This window comes from Bufo gargarizans, chromosome 3, assembly GCF_014858855.1.
Source record: "Bufo gargarizans isolate SCDJY-AF-19 chromosome 3, ASM1485885v1, whole genome shotgun sequence".
NCBI lineage: Eukaryota > Metazoa > Chordata > Amphibia > Anura > Bufonidae > Bufo > Bufo gargarizans.
In genome coordinates, this window is record NC_058082.1 from 310,777,660 (window position 1) to 310,805,435 (window position 27,776).

Below are 27,776 nucleotides of genomic sequence, written 5' to 3' on the forward strand. Positions count from 1 at the left end.
GCATTCCAGTGCAGCGGCTCACCTCCCGCTTCCAGCTGTCAAGAAGCTAGGGAAAACAACACGCTGCCTAGCATGGCTCCGCCCAGTGAAGTCTGGTCACGTGGGCATGATGTCATCAGAGGTCCTTTAGCCCACTAGGAAATAGCAGAGGACGCAGCCGGGGATGAGGGGCGGGGCAGCAGGTGTCGGGTTATCAGGTAAGTGCGCTCCTGGGCGGGGGACAAGGTCACTGCTGAGTGATGGCGCACACGGCTGCGGACTGTACCACTTCGTACGAGGGGAGGGGGCAGTACATGGGATCATGTCACCGGTTCTGGGTGTATAGGTGGCTCTCAGGATCTGTTTACTGGGGTAGGGATTATTAGTTCCCTGCTGTGTACTTCCTCCCTGATATTATGAGGCAGGGGCTGCATCATGTTGTATCTGCTTCCAACTTTCAGGAGGGAGAAGCAAATGATGGGACTGCGTGATGTGCATTGTGTGACAGAGTTGGGGTCCGAGTTCTGATGAGGACCACCTCTTTTACCCCAATCCCAAGGCTTGCCCTGGAGGGACCCAAGTGCACCTACATATTGGCCTGTGTTACAGAGGTCCTTTAATCTCCCCCAAAATACGCTCTCTTTTGTTAAAGTAAGGTCCCCAGAAAAAAGGGGTGTCTTGCTGCTGAGAGTGACATGAGACCCCAGTGGACGGTGGTAATCTGTGGTGGCAGCAAGTGTTCGTTCTCCAGCACTGACGCCAGGAAAGGGTTATGTGGTGCCCATTGAAATCACCAGGCTATACTTGTCCTCTAGGGATGGAAATCAAAGCTGCACGCTAGTTTTTAAAGGATATTCCTACTCTTTAAAGGGGTTTTGGCACCCCAGCAAATGGAAGCATACTTGCCTGCTCTCTGCCTCTGGGTCCCAGCTCCTTTGCTCCCTGGCCGCCTCTCTTGGGTCTCCCGCTGTCGTCATCCGCTTTGATACTGCTGCTGCCCATCACTGGCTGCAGAAGTAACCTGCCTCCCTTGTGTCACATGACCATTTGACATGACGCAATGGGGGCACGATGGGCAGAAGTGATGTCAAAGCAGATATTGATAGCAATGCAGCCGAGGCCAGTGACCAGCTAAGTATGATCTCTTTTGCAGGTCTGCCCAGGAGGGGATGGGCTGCCCAAAAAAACCCAAAAGGTGGCCAACCCCTTTAAAAGGATTGTCCCCTGTCCACATAAAGAGCTTGTACTTCGCGATCTCCTTAGTCCCATAGAGTTGAACGAGGCTGTGGACACACACGCATTTCTGCCAAAGCATTGAAGTGGGCAAACTTGGCCCCCTTTTTGGTGACTGGCATTAGACCCCTGCCAATTAGACTTATCCCCGATCCTTTTTTTTTTTTTTTTAAACAAAAGTGTACAGAGCTTAGTGGAAGGGGACGACCCCCCCCCCCCCCCCCCCCCCGACCCAGAAATGTACACGTTGGCCCACAAAAAAGTAGCCTGCCTCCAAAATCTCTGAATCAATCTGCCTAATAGTAAATCTGTTTTAGTTGTCCATAGCAACCAATCAGATATGGTTGCTATGGGCAACTAAGAGAGATTTACTATTAGGCAGTTTGATTTGGAGATATTGGAGGCGGGCTACTTTTTCGTGGGCTACCCCACCCTGTAGATTTTGAGCTTATGGGGCACAAATATCTCAAGATGTGTCGAAAAACAAACATTGCATGCAACGATTTTTGTCTGGCCAACAGCCTGCATTTTTGTCGGATCGGGCATGCCACAGATGCGACTATACCCTTACGTAGCCCCCAAAATACCTGACTTAGTTATTTTCTAAGGTCAGAGTTTAAATAGCTTTCCAGGTCCCTTCGTATTAAATACTGACTAGGCAAACAACAATCTTTGATGATAAAAAACCTGTTCATTCCATTTTATAAACTGGTGGCATATTGATAGTTTATGCCATCACTTTATGATTGCTGGGGATCTGATATGCAGCAAAAACTGCAGCTGTAAATCCGCTAATATGCCATCTGAGATCCCTTTGTACAATGGGAAAACCCCTTTAAATGTTAATACTGCTGTACTACCTTCTAGTATACTATGATAATCCGGTAACAGAATCATGTGTATAGAAAAGCATCTGATGGATGAGAAAGTTTCTGAGAATTGATGATCACTTGCAGTTCCACGTTTGACCACACGATGGCTCTGGTATGGGGATTGGGGCCTTCGTGTTAGCGGTTTATGACAAAACCATCTGATTTCCCACAAACGTAGCATATGAGCCGACTGTAAGCTTGCAGCCCACTACAGATGCGTGCATGTGACATGGAATAGATGCCATCTTTCAGTGCTGCCCTCGTTCTGTGAGAAAGTGATGTGGCTACTTGGTATCAGAATGAGAAATATCTTCAGACGTAGCAGCATTCCTCAGATCGGGCACACAGCCCCTGTGGGATCAGAGGCAGGTGACAAGTGGTCTAATGGAGGTACACCGGGGCATGCTTTTCTCAGAGAGCTGTCGATGTGACCCTGTTTACGGGTCTGCCAGTGCGAGGCTTGTGCCATGCATTCCTGTTACCTTGGAAACTGGCCAGACACTTGTGCAAGCTCTGAATTTCCACGCTTACGGAATGGGTTTTCATGCTACACATCTAAAGCATACGTCTGATTTTTCATAAGGATTGAGCGGTCCCAAACACGCCTAGGACTTGGGTTGATCTTCTGTATCAGAAGACATGGGACTCTAGGATTTGGGCAATGCTGATATAGGGGCACTTTTATATGGGCGCTGGTATTTTTGCAGACCTATTGATTGTACTGCTACATGTAATATTTCTGATGTATAGTCGAGAACATTTATCCGCTTTTTACTGTAGTCTTGATTCTGCTGTACATGTGTAACCACATGAAACGCACACACTCTGGTCAGAAATGAGAAATCAGCCGTCGCATGGTGTATGTACAATATGTGCTCTTTACTTTTATTTGGCTTTTGGTGGATTTGTTAAGAATGGCATTTCGTATGCATAGAATTGCAAATTTTTTTACGCAAAATATTGTTAAAAAAATTAGCGACATTTTGGTGCCATGTCTCTGGCAGAGAGGGCTTGATGAATTCCCCCCTTTGTTCCTATGCCAAGTGGCTGCTGTCTCCATGACTCTCCTTTCTCCAGGAGACTGAGTCAGCCATATATTATTTACCTCTCCTGTCAGCAGGCAGTGGTGAAACTGGTGCGTCATGGACCCTGACAGAGGCAATTATACAAGCCCCATCATCCCTGGTGTCCTGTTAGTATCCTGCAAGGGATAGTTATCATCGTAGCATTATGTGATACTATCTTCTTATACCGACTCTGAGGTGGCACAGGCTTCAGGTGTGGCCTAGTAGCGGACAGCATGGGATCTCTGTAATGACACCATTCAGGTGGATGAAACTTCGGAAGCATATATGGCCGAAGGCTGATTTTTTAGTTTTTGCCTTGAGTGACCCTTTTAAGTGTGTTATATGTACATAGTATAGCTGATAATAGACACATGTCCATCATGTTCAAGACAATGTGAATAAAGGGAGAAGGTATGGATAAACTTAAATTGTTTCCCCCTATTCCCCAGTATTCATTAACTGTAAATTTTCTACAGGTTTTCTTGACCAGAAGTCCGTGAGGTTTTTAAGTTAAACAATGTTGAGAGACACCATGAAGTCCTGGAATGAAAGCGCAGATATATACAGTAGTGACCAAGAAGAGGAGGAGGAGGAGGAAGAGATGATCTTTGGTGAAAATGATGATGACCTTGAAGAATTGATGGATTTTAGTGACCTTCCAACATCTCTGTTTGTGTGTAATGTACATGAATCAGTCTTTGAGTTGGAGGATCAGAAGGTATGTATGCCTATAGAGTTATTCTCCTCTCTGTTTGAAGGCCAGTTTAAGGGATGTTGCCATCTTAGTGCTCTGAGTGATGGCTGTAGTTGGTCTCCTTGTTGGACGCTACAGCTGTTACTCATATCTGAGGGGGTGAGGGAGCACTTCACAGTGAAGTACTGCCTCCTGGGCACTTGCAGAATCTGAAAGAATATAAGTTCATACTCGGACTACCCTGATAATAAAATGTCCACATAAGGGATGTTTGTACTGCTCTCCCCTACCAAGTGCTGTCTGCAGTTTAGCATGGTCAAAACTGCTGACAGACTCCCTTTAAATATATACCCTAACAATGAACAGGGTGAAAAAAATGGAGCATTTTTTTGGCTTAAAATTTAAATACTAATGAAAGTATACACTAAAAATAGGAAGTACAAAATGCCCAACATAAAAAATAAAGGCTTATTGATTCCTGTTGATGCAAAAATAAAAGGGTACCCAAAGCTTTACCCAAAGCACGGTTGGTGCAGCAACAGTTCTTAGAGCAATCTAAACTTTCCGTTTGCATCAGCTCTGTTCTGCTTTTGCTGCATGCAGAGTACAGACCCTTTATAGTTTCTATTGATCCGTACTCCATATGCTGCAAAAGCAGAGCAGCGCCGATGTGAAAGGTAGGTGCAGAGCACTCTGAGAAGCGTCGCTGCACCTTCCTTGCTTTGCGTAAAGGTTTAGGTACCCTATAATAAGGTTTACAGTCTGGAATGCCAAGATGAAAAAATTAAATATTTGTCTGGTCCATAAAGGGGTATCCTCTGGTTAGATCATCAGTATCTGGTCCGCCACCCGGGATCCCAGCTGATCAGCTGCTTGAGAAGGCATCGGCTCTTGCAGTAGTGCCATGGCCTTCTCACAGCCTAGCCAAGGACATGTGATGTCACGTTCAACTGTCACATGGCCTAGGTGCCGCTCGGCCCCATAGAAGTGACAGGGACTGAGCTGTGATATTAGGCACAGCCGCTGTACAATGTACGTCACTGTGCTTGGTGAGCAGAGAGAAGGCCATGGTGCTAATGCGAGTGCTGGTACCTTCTAAAACAGCTGATTGGTGGGGGTCCAGAGTGTCAGACCCACACCGATCAGATACTGATTACCTATGTAGGCGATAAGTCATCGCTATAAAAGTCTTGGAAAACCCTACCTGCTATACATGCCTCTACGTTGCACTTGAAGACATGTTGCCCAGTTGACAAACATTATGGAGCGAACCATACTGATAAATTCAGTGTGGTGAGCCATGATGACATGGCACCTAACATTACAGTTAATATGTTGATTATATTATTTACTTACCTATGTGAAGAATGGGTTAACCCAGATGCTGTGGGTGCTTGCGCTGATATCTTCAAATTTGATTGGAGATCACTTTAACTGCCAGTTTGAGAACCTATAAAAGAACAGAAAATAACGATTTTGGCTCATTCACGTAAGTATTTTTCAAGAGACAGACCTGCGTTCATCTGTGTCATGGAAGATCTGTTGAAACAACTTATTTTCAGAGCAGAAAGCCAAGGGGGAGAAGAATGGCTGAGGAAGTGCTTACAGCAAGGACCGGACCAGCAAGAAGAGCTTCTTTTATCTTCTAATCCCGTCTGCTGCGCAGTACCTGGCGCGAGCGCCGAACTGATCGATCCTCCCTGCGATAATTTTTTGCGCATGCGCGAAAAACCTGAGACCCGCTCGCCGATTAAAAAACGTCAGCGGAGAGACAAGAGGGCATATTCCCCTTCACAATATGCGCCTCCTTCTAAGACCAAGAAAACCAACTTATCTTCAAGCCGAGCCAGCAGGAAAATTCAACGGCGTCATTTTCAACAGCATTCAACTGTCACTCAGGAGCCATCACCTGCTTCAACAGTTGATCATCCTCCTACATCATCTGCTTCTGGTGAGCTGAATTATAACTTTTTAAGTGACTGCAAACTGCAGGGCACTATTAATCAAGAGATTAATTCACTTGACATTGATTCTTCTAAATTGAAGATTCAGTTGTTTGATGAATTTTTACTTTACCTATCTAAAAAGGATGAATCACCAAAAAATGTTTGGTCTGGATTAGCAGATGTCAGTCAAGTTAATACCCTTAATAGTCTGACTGCTGCTAATTCAACCATTCAACCGTTCACTAATGTACCTAAAATGTCCAATATTAACCCTGAAATGGCAGTAATTCCTGAGCTTGAATTTAACTCAGGTATAAAAGAGACATCTGTTAAAGAAGTTCTGGCGTGTCAAATTTCTCCATTAGGGTTTCATTTACCCTTGAGCGTGAAAGAAAAAATTTGGAGAAAAGAATATGTTGAAATTTTTTCTCTTCTTCCTTCATCTAGTGAGAATTTAAAAAGTGAATTATTGAAAGACAAAAAATCAGATTCTGAAGAAAATAGAAAATTACACCAGAAATCCTTTTTTAACTGGCTGCAAGCATTTAATATATACTCAGCAGTTTTGGGTGAAAAATTTCCTAGTCTTTGTACTGGTTTATTTTACCATGTAGATACTATTTTGGAGGCATATAGAAATTTTGGCGGAATGGGTTGGTGTCTGTATGACGAATCCTTTCGTCAGAAACTTGCAGTATATCCGAATCTAAATTGGGGTAGTAAAGATGTCGGGCTTTGGTTGAATTTAATGCTCCCTAACAAAAACAATCTTTTTCGTCAACCCAATTTCATTAACGTCAAAAAAGGTATCTGTTTCGCATTTAACGAGTCGCATTGCAGATGGCAACATAATTGCAAATACCGACACGAGTGTTCTTTCTGTGCCGGTTCTCATTCAGCCTCAAAATGTTTTAAAAAACAAGGTATTCACTTCCCAATTTCTAACAAGGAAATTCAATCGTTTAAACAAGGTGACTCCGCTGAATTTGCCAATAATAATTCAGTGGCTAGGTCATTACCCAAACATTCAGATGGCTAATTTATTAACTGACAGTTTTACCAATGGGTTTTTCATACCTGAATTTGTGGGTCCAGGTTGCATTCTAGTTGAAAATGCGTTATCTGTAAAACAAAATATTGACATTGTTAAAGAAAAAATTGAATCTGAAATTTTGGCAGGTAGGATTGCTGGTCCCTTTGATTCTCCCCCCTTCTTGAATTTTCGTATATCTCCTTTAGCTTTAGTTCCTAAAAAAGAACCAAATTCTTTTCGTCTTATTCACAATTTATCTTATCCTAAATTCAGTTCCTTAAACGATGAGATGGAAAAAAATAAAGCCAGTGTGAAATACTCCTCATTTGATCAAGCTTTGTCTTTTTTACAAAAAGCAGGCCGCAATTCTCTTCTTGCCAAAGCTGACATTAAATCTGCTTTCAGACTACTACCTATAAACCCCATCGGTTATAATTCTTTGGGTTTTTATTTTCTCGATAAATTCTTTTATGATATGGCCCTTCCCATGGGATTCACCCTATCTTGCTTTTATTTTGAGGCGTTTTCAACTTTTCTACACTGGGTTATGGATATTCACTCAGGTAGTGGATTTTTACTACATTATCTCGATGACTTTTTATTTATAGGTCGTGTAGATTCGGATGATTGTATGAATCTTCTGAATAGATTCATTGGTATAGCTAAATATTTCTGCATTCCATTAGCTGTAGATAAAACTGTCTATCCTACTACGAATCTCAAGTTTTTGGGCATAGATATAAATACAGTAACAATGGAATTTAGCATACCAATGGAAAAAATCCAGAATACTGTTCAACAATTAACTCGCATATCCGGAAAAGAAAAAATTACGCTTAAACAACTTCAGTCTCTTTTAGGTTCTCTTAATTTTATTTCTCGTGTGATTCCCATGGGAAGGGTCTTTTCTAAAAGATTGTATGCTGCCACATCAGGTAAGTCCTCACCTCGATCCCATATTCGCATCACCAAACAACTAAAGGATTAAGGATGAATCACCAAAAAATGTTTGGTCTGGATTAGCAGATGTCAGTCAAGTTAATACCCTTAATAGTCTGACTGCTGCTAATTCAACCATTCAACCGTTCACTAATGTACCTAAAATGTCCAATATTAACCCTGAAATGGCAGTAATTCCTGAGCTTGAATTTAACTCAGGTATAAAAGAGACATCTGTTAAAGAAGTTCTGGCGTGTCAAATTTCTCCATTAGGGTTTCATTTACCCTTGAGCGTGAAAGAAAAAATTTTGAGAAAAGAATATGTTGAAATTTTTTCTCTTCTTCCTTCATCTAGTGAGAATTTAAAAAGTGAATTATTGAAAGACAAAAAATCAGATTCTGAAGAAAATAGAAAATTACACCAGAAATCCTTTTTTAACTGGCTGCAAGCATTTAATATATACTCAGCAGTTTTGGGTGAAAAATTTCCTAGTCTTTGTACTGGTTTATTTTACCATGTAGATACTATTTTGGAGGCATATAGAAATTTTGGCGGAATGGGTTGGTGTCTGTATGACGAATCCTTTCGTCAGAAACTTGCAGTATATCCGAATCTAAATTGGGGTAGTAAAGATGTCGGGCTTTGGTTGAATTTAATGCTCCCTAACAAAAACAATCTTTTTCGTCAACCCAATTTCATTAACGTCAAAAAAGGTATCTGTTTCGCATTTAACGAGTCGCATTGCAGATGGCAACATAATTGCAAATACCGACACGAGTGTTCTTTCTGTGCCGGTTCTCATTCAGCCTCAAAATGTTTTAAAAAACAAGGTATTCACTTCCCAATTTCTAACAAGGAAATTCAATCGTTTAAACAAGGTGACTCCGCTGAATTTGCCAATAATAATTCAGTGGCTAGGTCATTACCCAAACATTCAGATGGCTAATTTATTAACTGACAGTTTTACCAATGGGTTTTTCATACCTGAATTTGTGGGTCCAGGTTGCATTCTAGTTGAAAATGCGTTATCTGTAAAACAAAATATTGACATTGTTAAAGAAAAAATTGAATCTGAAATTTTGGCAGGTAGGATTGCTGGTCCCTTTGATTCTCCCCCCTTCTTGAATTTTCGTATATCTCCTTTAGCTTTAGTTCCTAAAAAAGAACCAAATTCTTTTCGTCTTATTCACAATTTATCTTATCCTAAATTCAGTTCCTTAAACGATGAGATGGAAAAAAATAAAGCCAGTGTGAAATACTCCTCATTTGATCAAGCTTTGTCTTTTTTACAAAAAGCAGGCCGCAATTCTCTTCTTGCCAAAGCTGACATTAAATCTGCTTTCAGACTACTACCTATAAACCCCATCGGTTATAATTCTTTGGGTTTTTATTTTCTCGATAAATTCTTTTATGATATGGCCCTTCCCATGGGATTCACCCTATCTTGCTTTTATTTTGAGGCGTTTTCAACTTTTCTACACTGGGTTATGGATATTCACTCAGGTAGTGGATTTTTACTACATTATCTCGATGACTTTTTATTTATAGGTCGTGTAGATTCGGATGATTGTATGAATCTTCTGAATAGATTCATTGGTATAGCTAAATATTTCTGCATTCCATTAGCTGTAGATAAAACTGTCTATCCTACTACGAATCTCAAGTTTTTGGGCATAGATATAAATACAGTAACAATGGAATTTAGCATACCAATGGAAAAAATCCAGAATACTGTTCAACAATTAACTCGCATATCCGGAAAAGAAAAAATTACGCTTAAACAACTTCAGTCTCTTTTAGGTTCTCTTAATTTTATTTCTCGTGTGATTCCCATGGGAAGGGTCTTTTCTAAAAGATTGTATGCTGCCACATCAGGTAAGTCCTCACCTCGATCCCATATTCGCATCACCAAACAACTAAAGGATGACATTTCAGTTTGGTTGCAATTTTTATGTGAATTTAACGGTCACACCATTTGGCAGGAAGAGTTTGTTGGCTCAGACACCTTGTCTCTTTATACAGATGCGTCTGGTGCTATTGGATATGGTGCTTATTTTGACAACTTTTGGTCTGCCGAACGTTGGCCTTTAAATTGGATTACTAATAACAAGTACTCAAAAAATTTGGTTTTTCTAGAATTATTTCCAGTTCTAGTTTCTCTAACAATTTGGTCCTCAGTGTTTCAGAATAAGAGAATTCTGCTAAGGTCGGACAATATGGGAGTAGTTTTTTCCATAAACTGTTTAACTTCAAAGTCTCCGTTAGTTTCTTCATTATTGCGTAAGATAGTTTTTCAATGTCTAAAATTTAACATTTGGATAAAAGCTAGATTTATTTCTGGGAAAACTAATTATATTGCTGATTATTTGTCCCGACAGCGCTTCAAGGAATTCTTCTTAATGACACCTCGAGCTTCCCGAATGGGAATTCCTTGTCCAACTCATCTTTGGGAGATATCAGAGGATTAACTAATGAACTTATTTTTGGTTCATTAGCCAAGAATACATGGGCAGCATATTCTGCCGCATGGTTGGATTGGAAGCTTTTCTGCATATCTCAAAAAATTTCTTACATTGATTTTAATTTAGGGAATTTTATCAAATTTATTATATATCTTTACAACAACGGTTTACAAGCCGATTCTATTTCTAAAAAATTATCGGGCATTTCTTTTTTCTTTAAATTAAAAGGCGAAAGCTCTATTCTGAATAATTTTATCATTAAACAAATGATTAAAGGTATCAAAAGAAAGTCAGTCCACAATGTTAAGACCAGCCCTTTATCTATTGAATTGTTACAAAAGGTCATATGTAATTTAGTATTAGTTTGTTCTTCGGAATATGAAACCAATTTATTTTCTGCAGCATTTTCTATAGCTTTCTTTGCTGCTCTAAGATTAAGCGAGATTGCTGCAGACAATAAAATCTCAAATCCCCCATTATTGATATAGGACCTTCAAAAGTTGTATGGATTTTTGGTGATGAACTGATTCAATTGGCTGAGAGAAGATCTGCTTCTAGACATTCTACTGTTAATTTAGGTTATTCAGCAGAATTTTCCATAAACTGGTTTTCCTTTGCTGACCTTAAAATTTCTGATATCTTCAAGAATGTCAGCCTTATATATTCAAAAATGTCGAAACCTGACCTGTTTATTTTACATATTGGCTCGTTTGATTTGGGAAAAATCAAAACGCATTTGTTAATTTATGAATTAAAAGAATTGTTATGTAAAATATGCTACTTACTTGATGGTGTTGTACTCGTATTTTCTGACATCATCCCAAAATTTTCTTGGTTCAATTCTGAGTTATCCTTTCTGGAAACAATTAGGAAAAGAATTAATAAAAAAATGGAGATTTATTTGAAGGAAATTGGTCATGGCAATTACAGACATGTTGAATTAGAAGGATTCGTTAGAGGACTTTACCAAGAAAAGGATGATCAGCTTTCTGATATTGGATGTGATATATTCATTTCAGATTTGCAGAACATAATTGATAATGGTTTTTATTAAAGGCTTGCAATGTTTATTGGGCCACTTGTTTTTATGTGGCGTTGTGGGGTTAAGTCACTCTCTGAGTGGACTGAGTGTTATATGGTTTATTGGTTTAAATATTTACTTATTTATATTTGAGAATAAATTGGATTAACCAGATTATAATTAATTGGTTAAGTAATAAGCATTGCGGCCTTTAATTACCCAACTAAATAAATAAAGATATTTGCTTAAATTCTATTTTGAGTGATGATTTATTCTATTTTGTGAATTGGAGCGTATGACATCATGGAGCGAACCATACTGATAAATTCAGTGTGGTGAGCCATGATGACATGGCACCTAACATTACAGTTAATATGTTGATTATATTATTTACTTACCTATGTGAAGAATGGGTTAACCCAGATGCTGTGGGTGCTTGCGCTGATATCTTCAAATTTGATTGGAGATCACTTTAACTGCCAGTTTGAGAACCTATAAAAGAACAGAAAATAACGATTTTGGCTCATTCACGTAAGTATTTTTCAAGTTCCCTCCCTCCCTTCCCTATTTATTTTGTCGCTTTGCTTATTGACGGGGGTTAAGTCACTCTCTGAGTGGACTGAGTGTTATATGGTTTATTGGTTTAAATATTTACTTATTTATATTTGAGAATAAATTGGATTAACCAGATTATAATTAATTGGTTAAGTAATAAGCATTGCGGCCTTTAATTACCCAACTAAATAAATAAAGATATTTGCTTAAATTCTATTTTGAGTGATGATTTATTCTATTTTGTGAATTGGAGCGTATGACATCAATGGGCTGAGAGGACCAGGATGGTCATTTCGAGGAATTGCCAGCCATCTAGACTGTTCATACCTGGCTGTTGGGAGCAGTGGTTACATGAGGTCATGCGCGCACACACACGGTGAACAGGCTCCGGGGGCAGACAGACCACTAGTAGAGAGGATCGTTTGATCTGCTAACAAGCACAAGCTGCTCCTACATTGTCCAAGAAAATTTGGGGTCATGGCGCTTGTTAAGTTTCCTGCCATTGACAGTGAGCCAACATCACATTTGTTTGCAGTGGTGTTGTGAACTAGAAACCTGGACTGCTAAGGACTGGAGCCATAGTGTCTTTAGTAATAGATTCAGGTTGTGTGGGATCATACAACAGTCTAGTTTGGGTATGGAGGCCTGATGATGAACACTTCAGGCCTATGTAAAACAATATGACAGCCGGTCACCCCTAGTAGTTATATGTGGCACACTAATAGCTCAGCGATATGTGCAGGACACATGTTGCCTCTTCTCATGGCAGGGCTTCCAACTGTCATTTTTCAGCAGGAAGGGTTTCCCAGGGGTGTTTTCTTCCAGATTGCAACTCTTTCTTGGCACCCGGTCACCATATTTATTGCCAATCTAACCAGCTTGTTAAAAGTATGCAAGACGAGTCCAGCTGCAACAATTGTGGGCAAATGTGCCATAGGATCTGGAACCTGTATGTCTCCATGCCCAACTGTATCTCATCTTTTATCCGGGCAAGAGGCAGCACACCCTGCTACTAGACCCTCCATTCAGTTGTACAGTTTTCCCCCAATAAACGTATAATTTCGCTCTAATATTGTAATCTCTTCCATATATCATCAGTACATTCACACAGAGAAAGCTTCATTCCACTCCAACAACTCGTTCTTGGTGTGTTATTCTTTTCATCAATATATATATTTATACTGTGTATTTTTCTTGTTGAACGTGCTAACTTGTGCCGATTTCTTTACCTTCTTGCAGGAAAGATTCAAAGCTCTTTTTACAATATATGATGACCAGGTTTCTTTCCAGTTGTTTAAAAGCTTCAGGAGAGTGAGAATTAATTTTAGTAACCCAGAAGCAGCAGCTCGAGCAAGAATTGAACTGCATGAGTCTGACTTTAATGGAAAGAAACTGAAATTGTATTTTGCCCAGGTACAGTATAATGCATGATTGTCTTTTTTATTTTGGAGAAGTTTGGGTTCTAGTACATATAGGAAAAATATAAATTATATGAAAAGTACCAGTAAGCACTGTATTCCTGTTCGGTACTACTTTTTTACTATGAGGCTGACTAAGGAGAACATACTGAGGCATTTTTATCATAATTATTATTATACATATATATATATATTTTTTAAGGTGCAGTTAATTTCAGGGTGCTATACATCTAAAAAGGGGTATACGTACATACAGTACAGACCAAAAGTTTGGACACACCTTCTCATTCAAAGAGTTTTCTTTATTTTCATGACTGTAAAAATTGTAGATTCACACTGAAGGCATCAAAACTATGAATTAACACATGTGGAATTATATACATAACAAAAAAGTGTGAAACAACTGAAAATATGTCATATTCTAGGTTCTTCAAAGTAGCCACCTTTTGCTTTGATTACTGCTTTGCACACTCTTTGGCATTCTCTTGATGAGCCTCAAGAGGTAGTCACCTGAAATGGTCTTCCAACAGTCTTGGAGTTCCCAGAGATGCTTAGCACTTGTTGGCCCTTTTGCCTTCACTCTGCGGTCCAGCTCACCCCAAACCATCTCGATTGGGTTCAGGTCCGGTGACTGTGGAGGCCAGGTCATCTGGCGCAGCACCCCATCACTCTCCTTCATGGTCAAATAGCCCTTACACAGCCTGGAGGTCTGTTTGGGGTCATTGTCCTGTTGAAAAATAAATAATGGTCCAACTAAACGCAAACCGGATGGAATAGCATGTCGCTGCAAGATGCTGTGGTAGCCATGCTGGTTCAGTATGCCTTCAATTTTGAATAAATCCCCAACAGTGTCACCAGCAAAGCACCCCCACACCATCACACCTCCTCCTCCATGCTTCACGGTGGGAACCAGGCATGTAGAGTCCATCCGTTCACCTTTTCTGCGTCGCACAAAGACACGGTGGTTGGAACCAAAGATCTCAAATTTGGACTCATCAGACCAAAGCACAGATTTCCACTGGTCTAATATCCATTCCCTGTGTTCTTTAGCCCAAACAAGTCTCTTCTGCTTGTTGCCTGTCCTTAGCAGTGGTTTCCAAGCAGATATTCTATCATGAAGGCCTGATTCACACAGTCTCCTCTTAACAGTTGTTCTAGAGATGTGTCTGCTGCTAGAACTCTGTGTGGCATTGACCTGGTCTCTAATCTGAGCTGCTGTTAACCTGCGGTTTCTGAGGCTGGTGACTGGATGAACTTACCCTCAGCAGCAGAGGTGACTCTTGGTCTTCCTTTCCTGGGACTGACTGACCTTCATTTCTTAAAGTAATGATGGCCACTCGTTTTTCTTTACTTAGCTGCTTTTTTCTTGCCATAATACAAATTCTAACAGTCTATTCAGTAGGACTATCAGCTGTGTATCCACCTGACTTCTCCACAACGCAACTGATGGTCCGAACCCCATTTATAAGGCAAGAAATCCCACTTATTAAACCTGACAGGGCACACCTGTGAAGTGAAAACCATTTCAGGTGACTACCTCTTGAAGCTCATCAAGAGAATGCCAAGAGTGTGCAAAGCAGTAATCAAAGCAAAAGGTGGCTACTTTGAAGAACCTAGAATATGACATATTTTCAGTTGTTTCACACTTTTTTGTTATGTATATAATTCCACATGTGTTAATTCATAGTTTTGATGCCTTCAGTGTGAATCTACAATTTTCATAGTCCTGAAAATAAAGAAAACTCTTTGAATGAGAAGGTGTGTCCAAACGTTTGGTCTGTACTGTATATAAAACAAAACAAGTACAGTAAGCAGAAAGTTATCAACAGACTGTCACAGAGGAGAAGAGGACCTTGTCCATGAAGGCTTACAATCTACAAGGGAAGGAAGACAGTAGGAGAAAGCTACTCGGATGGCTCTTTAGTGTCAGCAGTGTTTTTTTAGGTTGTCAGTTTTCCCTATGAGGTGGGTTTTCAGGGTGCTTTTGATGGTTTGGATGTTGGGGAAGAGTTTAATGTGCTGGGGTAGTGTGTTCTAGACTACGGCAGATGTTGTGAGAAATTTTGTAGAGGATTTGTGTGTGATCTTGTAAGAATTAGACACTACATGTTGGGAAATATCTATAGAGTAAGTCAGAAATTCTCCATTTCATTCCTGTATCACAATTTCATAACTTGCAAGATAAACTAGGAAAGTTTAGCTTCTCTTAGGAGGCAACCATATTTCTACTCCCTCCAACTCCCTTCTCTAAAGACTTAAAGGGAACCTGTCACCTGGATTTTGGGTATAGAGCTGAGGACATGGGTTGCTAGATGGCCGCTAGCACATCCGCAATACCGCAAGTTCTTTTTAGCTCTGATACATATGCAAATTAACCTGAGATGAGTCCTGTCCCTTGAAAATAACAAACGAGAGGATCCCTCAGGAGGTTGCTACGCTATTATAAGGGAAAATAATAAAATCTACACAACACCTAACCCAAACACGAACTTCAGTGATGAAGTCCGGGTTTGGGTCTGGCTACCAAACATGGCGATTTTTCTCACGCGCGTGCAAAGCGCATTAAAGCGCTTTGCACTTGTGCGGGCAAATTGCGCATTTTACGGCAATGCACCCGCATCTTATCAGGCCCTCACACGCCACGCTCGTGTGAAAGAGGCCTAACAGTGAACTCCCTGCCTAAAACTTAAGTCCTGTGTCCCTACATGTTTCGCCGAGCCTCTCGGCGTCTTCAGGGGAAACTATACAGGTTGTCCTGTCCCTGACTCATCTCAGAATAAAGAAGTTGCAGAGCAGCACAAATGGACCTCTCAACCAAACCAGGCATGCGACAGGACCACAGATCCACAGCAGTCCCAAGAACAGTAGAAAATAGCAAACGGATCACCGCAGCATATCCGGTGTGTCTGTTTATTGGAAGCCAAGAGTGCACACACAAATAAATACAACGTTTCGGCTAAGCAGTAGCCTTTATCAAGTTTAAAATTACTATACATAGGCCAACATATATACACCAAACTGACCACTCCTATAACAGCTCAGAGCCAATCAGCTGGAGATTCAATCAAATCAGAGCATGTGTGACAATTAAAAGCGGCCTGAACTCCAATCACATTAGATAAGACCCGATTCCATCCTTACACCTCAAGTCGGTGTCTCAATAGGCATCTTGCGCATGTCTGTGATGTCATCATGTCGTAGTGTGGGCGTGCTGCCGTACGAAGTCACAGGGATGCAACCGCACCAACTCCTGCAGCCACACCTACCGCCGCCAATGAGCGTTCGCATCCAGCACACAAGGTCACGTGCGTTACGCATCACCCGCTCACGTGACCGTCACATGACAGGCGCCAGGTCCAGTATTATCCGCAAAGAAAAGAGGACATAAAGGATATTATATACCTCATGCATCTAGGATGTATAGATGGGGACATAAAATATGTCTCAGATACCACTTGCCTCACATGCAGCATCTGGCTCCAAGGAAAGGAGTCAAGCATGCGGCACGGGTGACTACTGTCATGTCTTAAAAGGTTGTTGGACAAGCCAGTGGCTACCCTTCAATGACTGTGGACACTCTGTCAGTCAATTGAGATTCCGGGTCATCGACTCGGTTCAGATTCCCAGGAGTGATAGGAAATGTATGTTAAGAAAGAAAGAGCTCAAATGGATCTTTACATTGCAATCCTTACAACCCCAGGGACTCAACATTGAATTAAATGTAAATAGCGTAGATAGGTAGAATATTTTCATGCATTTCCTGTCCGATTCAGTATATATATGTTTTTATACGGTATTTTTAGGTACATTTTTGCACTTTATTATCTGTCCCGCTCGGGGTACAGTTTTATATTCTACGCATACTGGTTCTCATTTTTTCATCCGTTTATTTTTGCTTCTCTGCGCTTTAAGTCGATGTCTATATATTATCTGATTATATATCAGCCACCACCTGTTATGTATTGATGTCTCTCTGGCAATTCATGGATGTGACGAGGTATGTGTGAGACATATTTTATGTCCCCATCTATACATCCGTGGCTAGATGCATGAGGTGTGTAAATATATATATATATATATATATAATATCCTTTATGTCCTCTTTTCTTTGCGGATAATACCGGACCTTGCGTCTGTCATGTGACGGTCACGTGAGCGGGTGATGTGTAACGCACGTGACCTTGTGTCCTGGATGCGAACGCTCATTGGCGGAGGAGTTGGTGCGGTTGCACCCCTGTGACTCCGTACGGCAGCACGCCGACACTACGACATGATGACATCACAGACATGCGCAAGACGCCTATTGAGACGTCGACTTGAGGTGTAAGGATGGAATCAGGTCTTATCTAATGTGGAATCGGGTATATATGATTTTATTATTACTCACAGCCTGATTGGAGTTCAGGCCGCTTTTAATTGTCACACATGCTCTGATTTGATTGAATCTCCAGCTGATTGGCTCTGAGCTGTTATAGGAGTGGTCAGTTTGGTGTATATATGTTGGCCCATGTATAGTAATTGTATACTTGATAAAGGCTACTGTGTAGCCGAAACGTCATACTTATTTGTGTGTGCACTCTTGGCTTCTAATAAACACACACACCAGACATGCTGCTGTGATCCCTGACTCATCTCCGGGACAGGACTCATCTCAGGTTAATTTGTATATGGATCAAATCGTCTTTTTTTACACAATAAAAGCACACAGAGCTATTGGGACTGCGGATGTGCTAGCGGCCATCTAGCAGCCCATGTCCTCAGCTCTGTACACAAAATCCCAGTGACAGGTTCCCTTCAAACCAGGAAGTTTAGGAGGAAGGACCTACATGCTTTTTATCTACATAGTGAGCGTGTCCATTTTGTGGCACTTAATGTACTTTCATTGGCGTAGTCATTTTTGTGGCAGAAACATCAATATTGATCATACAATATACATATGCCCTAGTACTATATGTACCCATAAAACACCAAGGCAGCCATGTTCACATGGCCATTTGGTGCCACCATTAGGGCTCATGCACACAACCACGGTTTGGGTTGGCATCCGATCTGCATTTTTCGTGGGTCGGACGCGGACCGTTTCACTTCAGTGGGACCACAAAAGATGCGGACAGCACTCCATGTGCTGTCTGCATCCGCACGTCTGTTCCATGTCGTCTGCAAAATTTATAGAAAATGTCTTATTCTTGTTTGCATTACGGACCAGGAAATGACTATTCTATTAGGAGCCGGATAATTCCCCCTTTCCTATATTGCTAAATAATTAGGTATTGAGGTATGCTGGAGACCAGATTGACCATGTTGTCACTTTGCTCTGATGCTATATGTATGTAGGGGCAATTTTATTAAGACTCCCTTCATGAATACAGCACACTTCTAGTCTGCTATATTCTTTGATAGCTATTATTTAACCAAATGGCACAATCTTTTTGCGCCATTTTTTGCAAACAGTAGTGGGGATCTATCCCTGTAATACGCTATATTTACACTTTACAATGATCATACAGTTTTTAGGCCACTTCTTCATTGTTTTTTTTTTTTTTTTTTCCAGCAATCTACACCCAATACTACATAACAGTTCGTTTTTTAGAAATGTGTGCATTGTTATTAAAAATATAAAATATAACGATTAGTATTCAGACTTTTTGATGTGGCAAAGTTGCATTCTGAGCTGCATTCTTTTTCCATTGAACATCCTTAATATATTTCTACAATTTGGAATCCATCTTTCAATGCACATAATTTCAGAAGGCACGCTTATCTGTATCGGGTCCCTCAGGTGATAGTCTAAGGCCTCTTTCACACGGGCGAGTATTGCGCGCAGGTGCAATGCGTGAAATTTTTTTTTTTTTTACTCACCTCATCCACTTGTTCACTCAGCCTGGCTTGTGTTTTTTCTTCTTCTTTAGGCTGGTTTCACACGGGCGTTGCGGATTGGGGCCGGATGCGTTCAGGGTGCGTTCAGTGAAACTTTCACTATTTTGCAAGCAAATTCAGTCAGTTTTGTCTGCGATTGCGTTTAGTTGTTCAGTTTTTTCCGCGCGGGTGCAATGCGTTTTGATGCGTTTTTCACACGCGTGATAAAAAAACTGAAGGTTTACAAACAACATCTCTTAGCAACCATCAGTGAAAAACGCATCGCACCTGCACTTGCTTGCGGATGCAATGCGTTTTTCACGCAGCCCCATTCACTTCTATGGGGCCAGGGCTGCGTGAAAAACGCTGAATATAGAACATGCTGTGATTTTCACTCAACGCAGAACTGATGCATGAAAAACAACGCTCATGTACACAGACCCATAGAAATGAATGGGTCAGGATTCAGTGCGGGTGCTATGCGTTCACGTCACGCATTGCACCCGCGCGGAAAACTCGCTCGTGTGAAAGGGACCTTAAGGACCTGGGAGAAAAGGACCTTTGGTGACGTCACTGCGCTCATCACATGGTCCATCACGTCCATGTGATGAGCGCAGTGACGTCACCAAAGGTCCTTTTCCTCCCAGGTCCTCAAAGAAGAAGAAAGAAAAGAAGCCGGGCTGCGCGCACAAGTGGATGAGGTGAGTTAAATTTTTATTTTTTAACCCTTCCATCCCTATTTTTACTAAGCATTCTGTATTAAGAATGCTATTATTTTCCATTATAACCATGTTATAAGGGAAAATAATAAAATCTAAACAACACCTAACCCAAACCCGAACTTCTGTGAAGAAGTCCGGGTTCGTGTCTAGGTACCAAACATGCCGATTTTCTCGTTCGTGCAAAATGCATTAAAACGCTTTGCACTCGTGCAGAAAAATTGCGCATTTTCCCGCATCCTATCCAGCCCTCACACGAAACATCCGAAATCGATTCGCATAATACTTCATTTGAATACTGTACGGAGCGGGCGCTCCTAACAGTATTAGAATGTATTGGCTCCTATGAGCCGAAGTTATTACCTTGCGATTTCTACTGTAAAAAAACATTTCTCAAACTCAGGTTTGGTTCCAAGGTACCGCTCCGTACAGTATTTTTTATTTACTTTATTTTACACAAGGCCGCAACACAACAAAATGTAAAAAAGTGTAAGGGTCTGAAGACTTTCCAAATGCATTGTGTGTGTGTATATATAGGTCATATTTCGGGGGGGGGGGTTCAGTAAATTAGGCTAAATTTGACAACTCTGAATTTACAGTAGGTATGTGGTATTGTGTTTAGGTTGATGAGAAGTAAATGAATGTTATCAATTTTAGAACAAGGCTGAAACCCAATAAAATATGGAGAAATAAAGGGACCTGAATGTACTGTTTTTATTGCATCTTTCTAATGCTCCATGAATAAAATGTTGTTGTATTTTAATCATAATTAAGGGAAATCAGCACAAAAACAAAACTTATTTTTTTTTTCCATGTTAAGAAAAACACATGTTAATGAACTAGCATTAGGGAAACTATGAAATATTCATGAGTGTTAATGACTGCAGAGAGACCATGCTCTAGAACAAGCATGATTAGAAAGCTCTTGGCAATGTAAGACATCAGCAAACTGAAGGAACAGGAGAAGATTAAAAAAAAGACCCCCAATTTATTTCTGATGGTGCAACTTAATACTGATTAAATGAAGTTTCTTGGGATTTCAAGAAAAGCAAAGCCACTTCCAAGTCTCAGCCTGCCGGTAGCCTCTGTTATTGTTGAAATTTAATGATGATAAAAGGTTCATGCAGGTGTTCCTACAACTAGGTTCATGAGGTCCAAATTATAGGGAATCTTTAAAGGGAACCTGTCACCGGGATTTTATATATAGAGTGGAGGACATGGGTTACTAGATGGCCGCTAGCACATCCGCAATACCCAGTCCCCATAGCTCTGTGTGCTTGTATTGTGTAAAAAAAAAATGATTTGATACATATGCAAATTAAACTGAGATGTGTCCTGTACATGAGATGAGTCCAGCGTAAAGGAGCCCAGCACCGCCCCACATCCTCAGAATCTCCTCCTTGCTCCCCGACGTTAGAAAGCCAGAGCGCCGTGATCTTGCGATGCGCGAGCTAGCGCATGCGCAGTGTCGTCATAGTGTTCCTTCCCTGTGCTGGCATCACCCTCAGGGAAGGAACTGCGCATGCGCTAGATCGCTCATCGAGAGATTACGGCGCTCTGGCTTTCTGACGTTTGGGAGTAAGGGGGAGATTCTGAGTATGCGGGGCGGTGCTGGACTCATCTCGCGTACAGGACACATCTCAAGGTTGATTTGCATATGTATCAAATCGTGTGTGGTTTTTTTTACACAATAAAAGCACACAGAGCTATGGGGACTGGATATTTCGGATGTGCTAGCGGCCATCTAGCAGCCCATGTCCTCAGCTCTATACACAAAATCCCGGTGACAGGTTCCCTTTCAATGGCAGCAGAGTCTACTGCACAAGTAGTGATATGTTTTGCTGGTCCAGTCTATGCATCCATAGCATGGTGGAACACATTCTTCATAGCATACAGTCATGGAAAAATGGTTCTTCCTTTTGTAGACAATACTTCTTACTGTTAAATTAAGAATTTAAAATTATTTGGTGATGTCCTTATAACTTTTCCCAGTTTAAAGAGTGGTGCCAATTGTTTCTCAGGTCTTTTCTTGTTGGCATGATGCAGGTACACACGTGAGTGCTCCAAAACACTGACTTTTTTCCTACATAGAGTAATATAAAAATGGAAATACCTTTTTAAAGGAGTTTATACTTGATACCTGGTCCCCGACGCTGGATTCTGGCTGCCTCGTTCCATGGACACCTTCGAAGTCCACGGTCTCTAGGAATTAAAACATGTTGATGCTCGTCACGTGACCATTTCAGCCAATCATTGGCCTTATTCGTGACATGTCACTCATGCGGTACGTCACTGGGTCACTTTCCGCATGGGAGACAGGTCACCTCTGTGGCCAGATTGGCTGCAGCTGTCACATGATGCATGTCAACAGGATGTTGATTCTCAGAGACCCAAGACCTGCGGAGGAAGCCATGGAGCGAAGTTTAGTCTTAAAGGGAACCTGTCACCGGGATTTTGGGTATAGAGCTGAGGACATGGGTTGCTAGATGGCCGTTAGCACATCACAATACCCAGTCCCCATAGCTCTGTGTGCTTTTATTGTGTAAAAAAAATGATTTGATAGATGTGCAAAATAACCTGAGATTTTTACACAATAAAAGCACACAGAGCTATGGGGACTGGGTATTGCGGATTTGCTAGTGGCCATCTAGCAACCCATGTTCTCAGCTCTATACCCAAAATCCCGGTGACAGGTTCCCTTTTACCCCTTTAATATTATTTGTTAAGGTATTATTAGGGTTCAGGCCCATGTATCAGCAGCCACCTGCAGCAGAAAACCATGCTCGCATATAGGCAAAGGACAAATGATCTTTGTGGAAACATATTTCATCCCAAAAGACCTTTCATTCAATTATTTGCCCAAAATTTCTAACTTTACTGATTTCAGTTGATAATGGTCTGCCATTGGTCCTCTAAAATTAGTTGTTAAAGTTCATCCAATGAATGATCATTTTGGTTGAAATTGTCTATTTTGATTAGCTTTAATTAAGCCATACATTAGATGATTTGGGGCTGAACCCTTCAAATTTGGCAGGGCTGGCCTTCCATCATAACTGTGTGGGGGCCTCCTGACTCCCCTATGACAAGTAATGTTGGGAGAGAGAAGTATTTAGCGTGTTTAATTAGAACTGCCCAATACTTTTGTTCTTGGGAGATAAGCCACTGATAGATGTATCTTAAGAGCTTGGCTTTCTCCACTATTCCCTTTTAGGATACATGCATGGTCAGCAGAGCCTACATGTCTATGAAGGGGTCATGAGAGATAGCGATTGACCAAAGAAATATAAGTGGCTAGCCTTAAACAAGTGTAAATGGTTACCTTTAGTTACAAGGGATGGTTTGAAAAAAAAACATGCTAAATGAGATAAAATCCAAGTGAATATAATATTGGGTGATTGGTGACATATTGTAATCTATGCTTTTAGCGCCTAAGTATTTGGAGCCCCTATTTGCTCCTGCATAGGTAATACATTGCTTCCCATATGAAGGTTATTGATGCTGAATGTGAATAGGGTAATCCTCACAGAAAGCAATGTGAAGTTTTCTAACAAAAATTTCCTGGTAATTTTCTAGCACCGCTCTACCTTTCTCCATTACATTTGGGGCTTATTCAGACGGCCGTATGCTGTCTGCAAAATTACTGAATGCTATCCGTTCTTTTGCGGATCGGCAAAAAAACGGATAGCATTCAGTATTTTTGCGGACCCTTAAACTTCAATGGGGCCATGTCCTGATTTTCACGGACAAGTATAGGACATGTTTCATTTGTTTTGCGGAACCGTGGGATAGAAAAGGGCCCCCTATAGAAGTGAATGGGTCAGCATCTAATCCGCAAAAAAAAACGGATCCGCATTTTTGCGGATAGAATACCGCTGTCTAAATGAGCCCTTACTCTACACTGTAGATTTTTATTACAACTTTAGGGTGGCCCAGTGCTTTGCTATGCTTTTGATTGCCCTTTTGTTTATTCCCTAGGCCCAGGTATCTAATGAAGAAGGAGAGAAATCCTTCCTGTTACCTCCTCCGCTAACGAAACAGTTCCTGATTTCACCACCAGCATCTCCTCCTGTAGGATGGCAACAAAGCGGGGACCCAACCCCAACGCTCAACTATGATTTGCTATGTGCGGTTTCAAAGCTTGGGCCTGGTAAGTTCATCATCTCCAGTAGAGCTAGCTGAATATTTACCTATGGGAATAAAACAATATAACATAGCAAATAACATATCATTGCATAATAGTTTCAGACGTATATGTAAAAATTTTCTTATTGGATTTTAAAGGAACAGATTTGTTCCCATGAAAATGCAGCAAAACCTGCGGGCACCATGTTATAGAGCAGGAAGAGCTGAGCAGATTTAACTATAGTTTATGGGAAATGATACATCCAAACTTTAAGTTATTCATTTAATTTCCTTTTCATTTTGAGCTTTGATATCCAGAAGGTGGATAGTTTTATAGGAAATGTTTTGATTATCAACCATTTAGATCAGTCTGCTCAGCTCCTCCTGCTCTACAACATGCAGCCTGCAGATTGTGCTGCGTTTTCATGGTGATGGGTTCCCTTTAAATCTTATTTATGGGGCAGTACACTTATATGTGGTGCTGTTATAGTGCAGATCTGAAATCCGGATCAGGAAGGTTAATGATAGGTTGTTTTTTTGTTTTGTTTTTTTATGTATATTTCATCACACACATCCTAGTAAATCTATATGCTGCAATCACTGGTTGCAACTTTTAGTGATGGCCACCAAAGAAGTGTGAGCTCCCTCTAGTGGTGGACATAAATAGTCAGAATTTTATCATTCAACTTTATGGCTATGCAGGGGATTTGGGGCTCTGTTTCAGAAAAATAATGCTCTGACGGCTATAAAGAGAGGAATTAATTAAGGAATTAATCAGCACAGAATGTTGGACCGAGTTAGATCAGGAAAAGCAAACATTAGATATGTGTGTTTCATTGTTCCCATATCCTTCACTGTGTGGGAGATTTATCAAAACTGGTGCAAAAGAAAACTGGCTTAGCTGTCCTTAGCAACCAATCAGATTACACCTTTCCAAAGGAGCTCTGAAAAATGAAAGGTGGAATCTGATTGGTTGCTGTGGGCAGCTAAGCCAGTTTTCCTTTTCATCGGTTTTGATAAATTCCCCCCTATATCTTTTACTTGTAACATATTGTTTTGTAAAAGTTTGTTATAGGTTAGGTATCTTGTAGTATTGTCCCTTTTGTCGAAATTCTAGTGATACTTTTATACCTCTATTTGTGCATCTCTACCTATCACCGATGTAACTTTTTTTTTCCAGGGGAGAAGTATGAACTGCATGCAGGCACAGAGTCAACTCCTAGTGTGGTGGTTCATGTGTGTGAGAGCGAAAATGAGGAAGAGGAGGATGAAATGAAGGCGCTGAAGCAAAAAATAGTTCAGACTAAGCGTCCATCTTTAAACTAGTTTGACGCCTTTTATCAGTTTAAAAATATTTAAAAAAATATATAGAATTGGAAAGCATATCTTAAAAAGGGAAATGTAGACCTTTTAATATTCACTTTATGTATATAGCTAAAGACAATCTAGGTTATGGTTATCAAACGTGGTATAAATGCCGTATTTATTTCATGTACTTTTTATTTTACTATAATGTATCTGTTACATTTCTCACATTTATCAGTGTTTTAGCCAAACTTTGACAGCAGTCAAATGTATTTTTGTGTCCCATGCCACTGTTTTAAAGGGGCAATGCCTCTTAGCAAGGAAGTTAACCACTTAAAGAAGAGTTGTTTCCAAACGCTTCGGTGAAATAGACTGCTTGTCTAAACTACAGGGTATTGGCTTTTTTTGTATGGGGCATTGTCCTTAGTCAGCCAAGTTCCTCACAGCCTCTGGTGGTCCAGTATGGTGGTCTGTGCAGCTCTTTGTCATATAATGAACTGCTAGTAGCAGCACCGAGGAGTATTGTCGTCCTTCCAGTATTATTGTTCCGTTAACATCAGTGGAAAGAACACAGGCAAGGACACTTAATTATAGGGTGTCTACCTTGGTAAGAACATTATATTTTGGATGTATGTGTTTTATAACTTGGACTTGTCAGCTTTCATTTGTTACGTTTAATAACTCAAGTTATACAGCTAAGGATAGAACTGCGAATCTTTGGTTGGAAAGGTAGATGAAAAATGATTGCAAGCCTAAAGCTATCCCCATACACGTTGAACTAATGTTGGATGAACTCAATTTTTGTCAAACCTGCCAACGATCTAATGTGTATGGGGAGCTCTTGACTGTCCTCCAACAGATGATGTTGGGGGAGTGAAGGAATGGGTGCATTGAATTTAAATTTCTAATGCTTTTGTTCTCCCGGCAGATGAGCCACCGCTAGAGATATTGATCAGTGGGTCAACTCACTCAGCCGACCGCTATTGAAGGTGTATGGGCACCTTAAGCAGCTGCTTGTAGCTATACATTTTCTAAGAGCGTTACCTGTTTAGGATATGTCCTAGGTCCTACAAAAGCCAATGGGACTATTCAAACCTGCTGATTTTTGCTATGATGGTGAATGTATTTTAAAGCCTGCTATGTGGGATGCAGCCTCTAAAAGGCTCCTTAAATGACATGTTATAACATTATTATAACCTGATGCCGATGGTGTACTGTCTATAGTGTGTTTATCTAAGCCATATATGGTGAATGTTAAACTGTGTCTTGTTTTACGTGGAGTGTAAGTACACATGTGCACTTACTGTAGTAAAGTGGTCGTCACTGTTAGTTACACTGTATTGTAATTAAGAATTTGGGAATAGAAATGAACCACATAATGAATTTTTTGCGTTACCAATAGAATCATTTTGTTTTCCTGCTTCATTTTATAAGAGGAACTGTTCCCAACAGCTAAAAACGTATTTTTTTATAGTACATTTTTCTAAAATAACCAAACCTATAAGTTACTTTAGGCAGGGGATCCCTAACCAACAGCTCTGTGATGTTTGGGCCAAGTATTCAATTGTGTGGTCAGCCATTCATCACCTCAAAATTAGGATCCTTAACAACCTATAACGGGCGCGGATTGTCGATATCGCAGGTGGATCGGCGACTGGCCAATGGAAGCTGTATGGAGACGAATAATCATTTTTACAATTGTTCTTGCCCCATATACTGTACTTTACATTGTCAGGAGAAGAGTCCCCGTGTACAAGGGGAGATGTCCTGCCCACCAGCCAGAATTTGTATCCCTGCATAAAAGATGCTGTCAGCCACCAAATGAGCATTTACTCGTTTATTGGCTGTTGGCTGCCCGTTTTACAACAGGCAATGATCAGGAAAGCACGTTCTGATGAAACCCATGTTAAAGGGCCCTTACACACAAGGAGGTTTTCCAACATGAGTGCAAGCAGTTTTTTTCCTTCTTTTACAATAGAAAACAAAAGTTATCTCCCTGCTATGAGTATGGCTGATCGGGAGAGGGTTCACTTAACATCCACGGGCAGCTATAGCGCTACTCTGTATTACTACTGCTTGATAGAAAACAGCATTTTATAGCGGTGTCTAGCAATGTCGGCAGATTTTCCTAAACCTTACAGCATAGGATGTCAGCAGCAACACAATGTCAGGTTGCAGAGGTTCATCGTTTTCAGTGGTAGTCTTTTTAAAGGAGGTGAAACTCCACAATTTGTACTGTCCTGTCCTGTCCTGTTTGTCTCTAGGATATGTCTGTATGCATTTAAGAACATTACAAATACTCTTTAGTACAATGTGCTATAAAATATAGAGTTTCAATAGAATTTTCTATTTATTTATTTTTTCTATTCATTTTAACACTAGTGTGTGTATATAGCAACAATACCCGTATCGTCCCCTGTGGATATATATTTTAAATAAACAGTTCTACATAAAGGGGCTTATGTAAGGAACATAATGTAGATTCTATTAATACGGGTTCTTTACCTTTTCAGGAGTATTTGTAGAATATTTGCTATGTGCCTATGTTAAGTTT

The 27,776-nt window shown here is 40.6% G+C and overlaps 1 protein-coding gene and 1 long non-coding RNA gene across 3 annotated transcripts; one reads left to right on the forward strand and one right to left on the reverse strand.

The window, feature by feature from the left end:
* The first annotated feature begins 102 nt into the window (after nucleotides 1-102).
* RCAN3 (RCAN family member 3) lies at nucleotides 103-27,564 on the forward strand. 2 transcript variants are annotated; one of them, XM_044286858.1, is made up of 5 exons: nucleotides 103-197; nucleotides 3,628-3,869; nucleotides 13,042-13,215; nucleotides 23,771-23,942; nucleotides 25,098-27,564. In XM_044286858.1, exons 2-5 carry the CDS (start codon nucleotides 3,669-3,671, stop codon nucleotides 25,241-25,243), a joined length of 693 nt encoding a protein of 230 aa, XP_044142793.1. In that variant the 5' UTR covers nucleotides 103-197; nucleotides 3,628-3,668; the 3' UTR covers nucleotides 25,244-27,564. The 2 variants fall into 2 exon arrangements, with proteins under 2 accessions (XP_044142793.1, XP_044142794.1); XM_044286859.1 differs by lacking the exon at nucleotides 103-197 and adding an exon at nucleotides 329-351.
* On the reverse strand, nucleotides 4,553-11,704 carry LOC122932451. Its single transcript, XR_006388306.1, has 4 exons — nucleotides 11,646-11,704; nucleotides 11,012-11,082; nucleotides 8,749-8,793; nucleotides 4,553-5,295 (listed from the first exon to the last, which is right to left on the reverse strand). It is a non-coding gene; the product is annotated as an uncharacterized LOC122932451 (long non-coding RNA).
* Nucleotides 27,565-27,776: the final 212 nt, after the last annotated feature.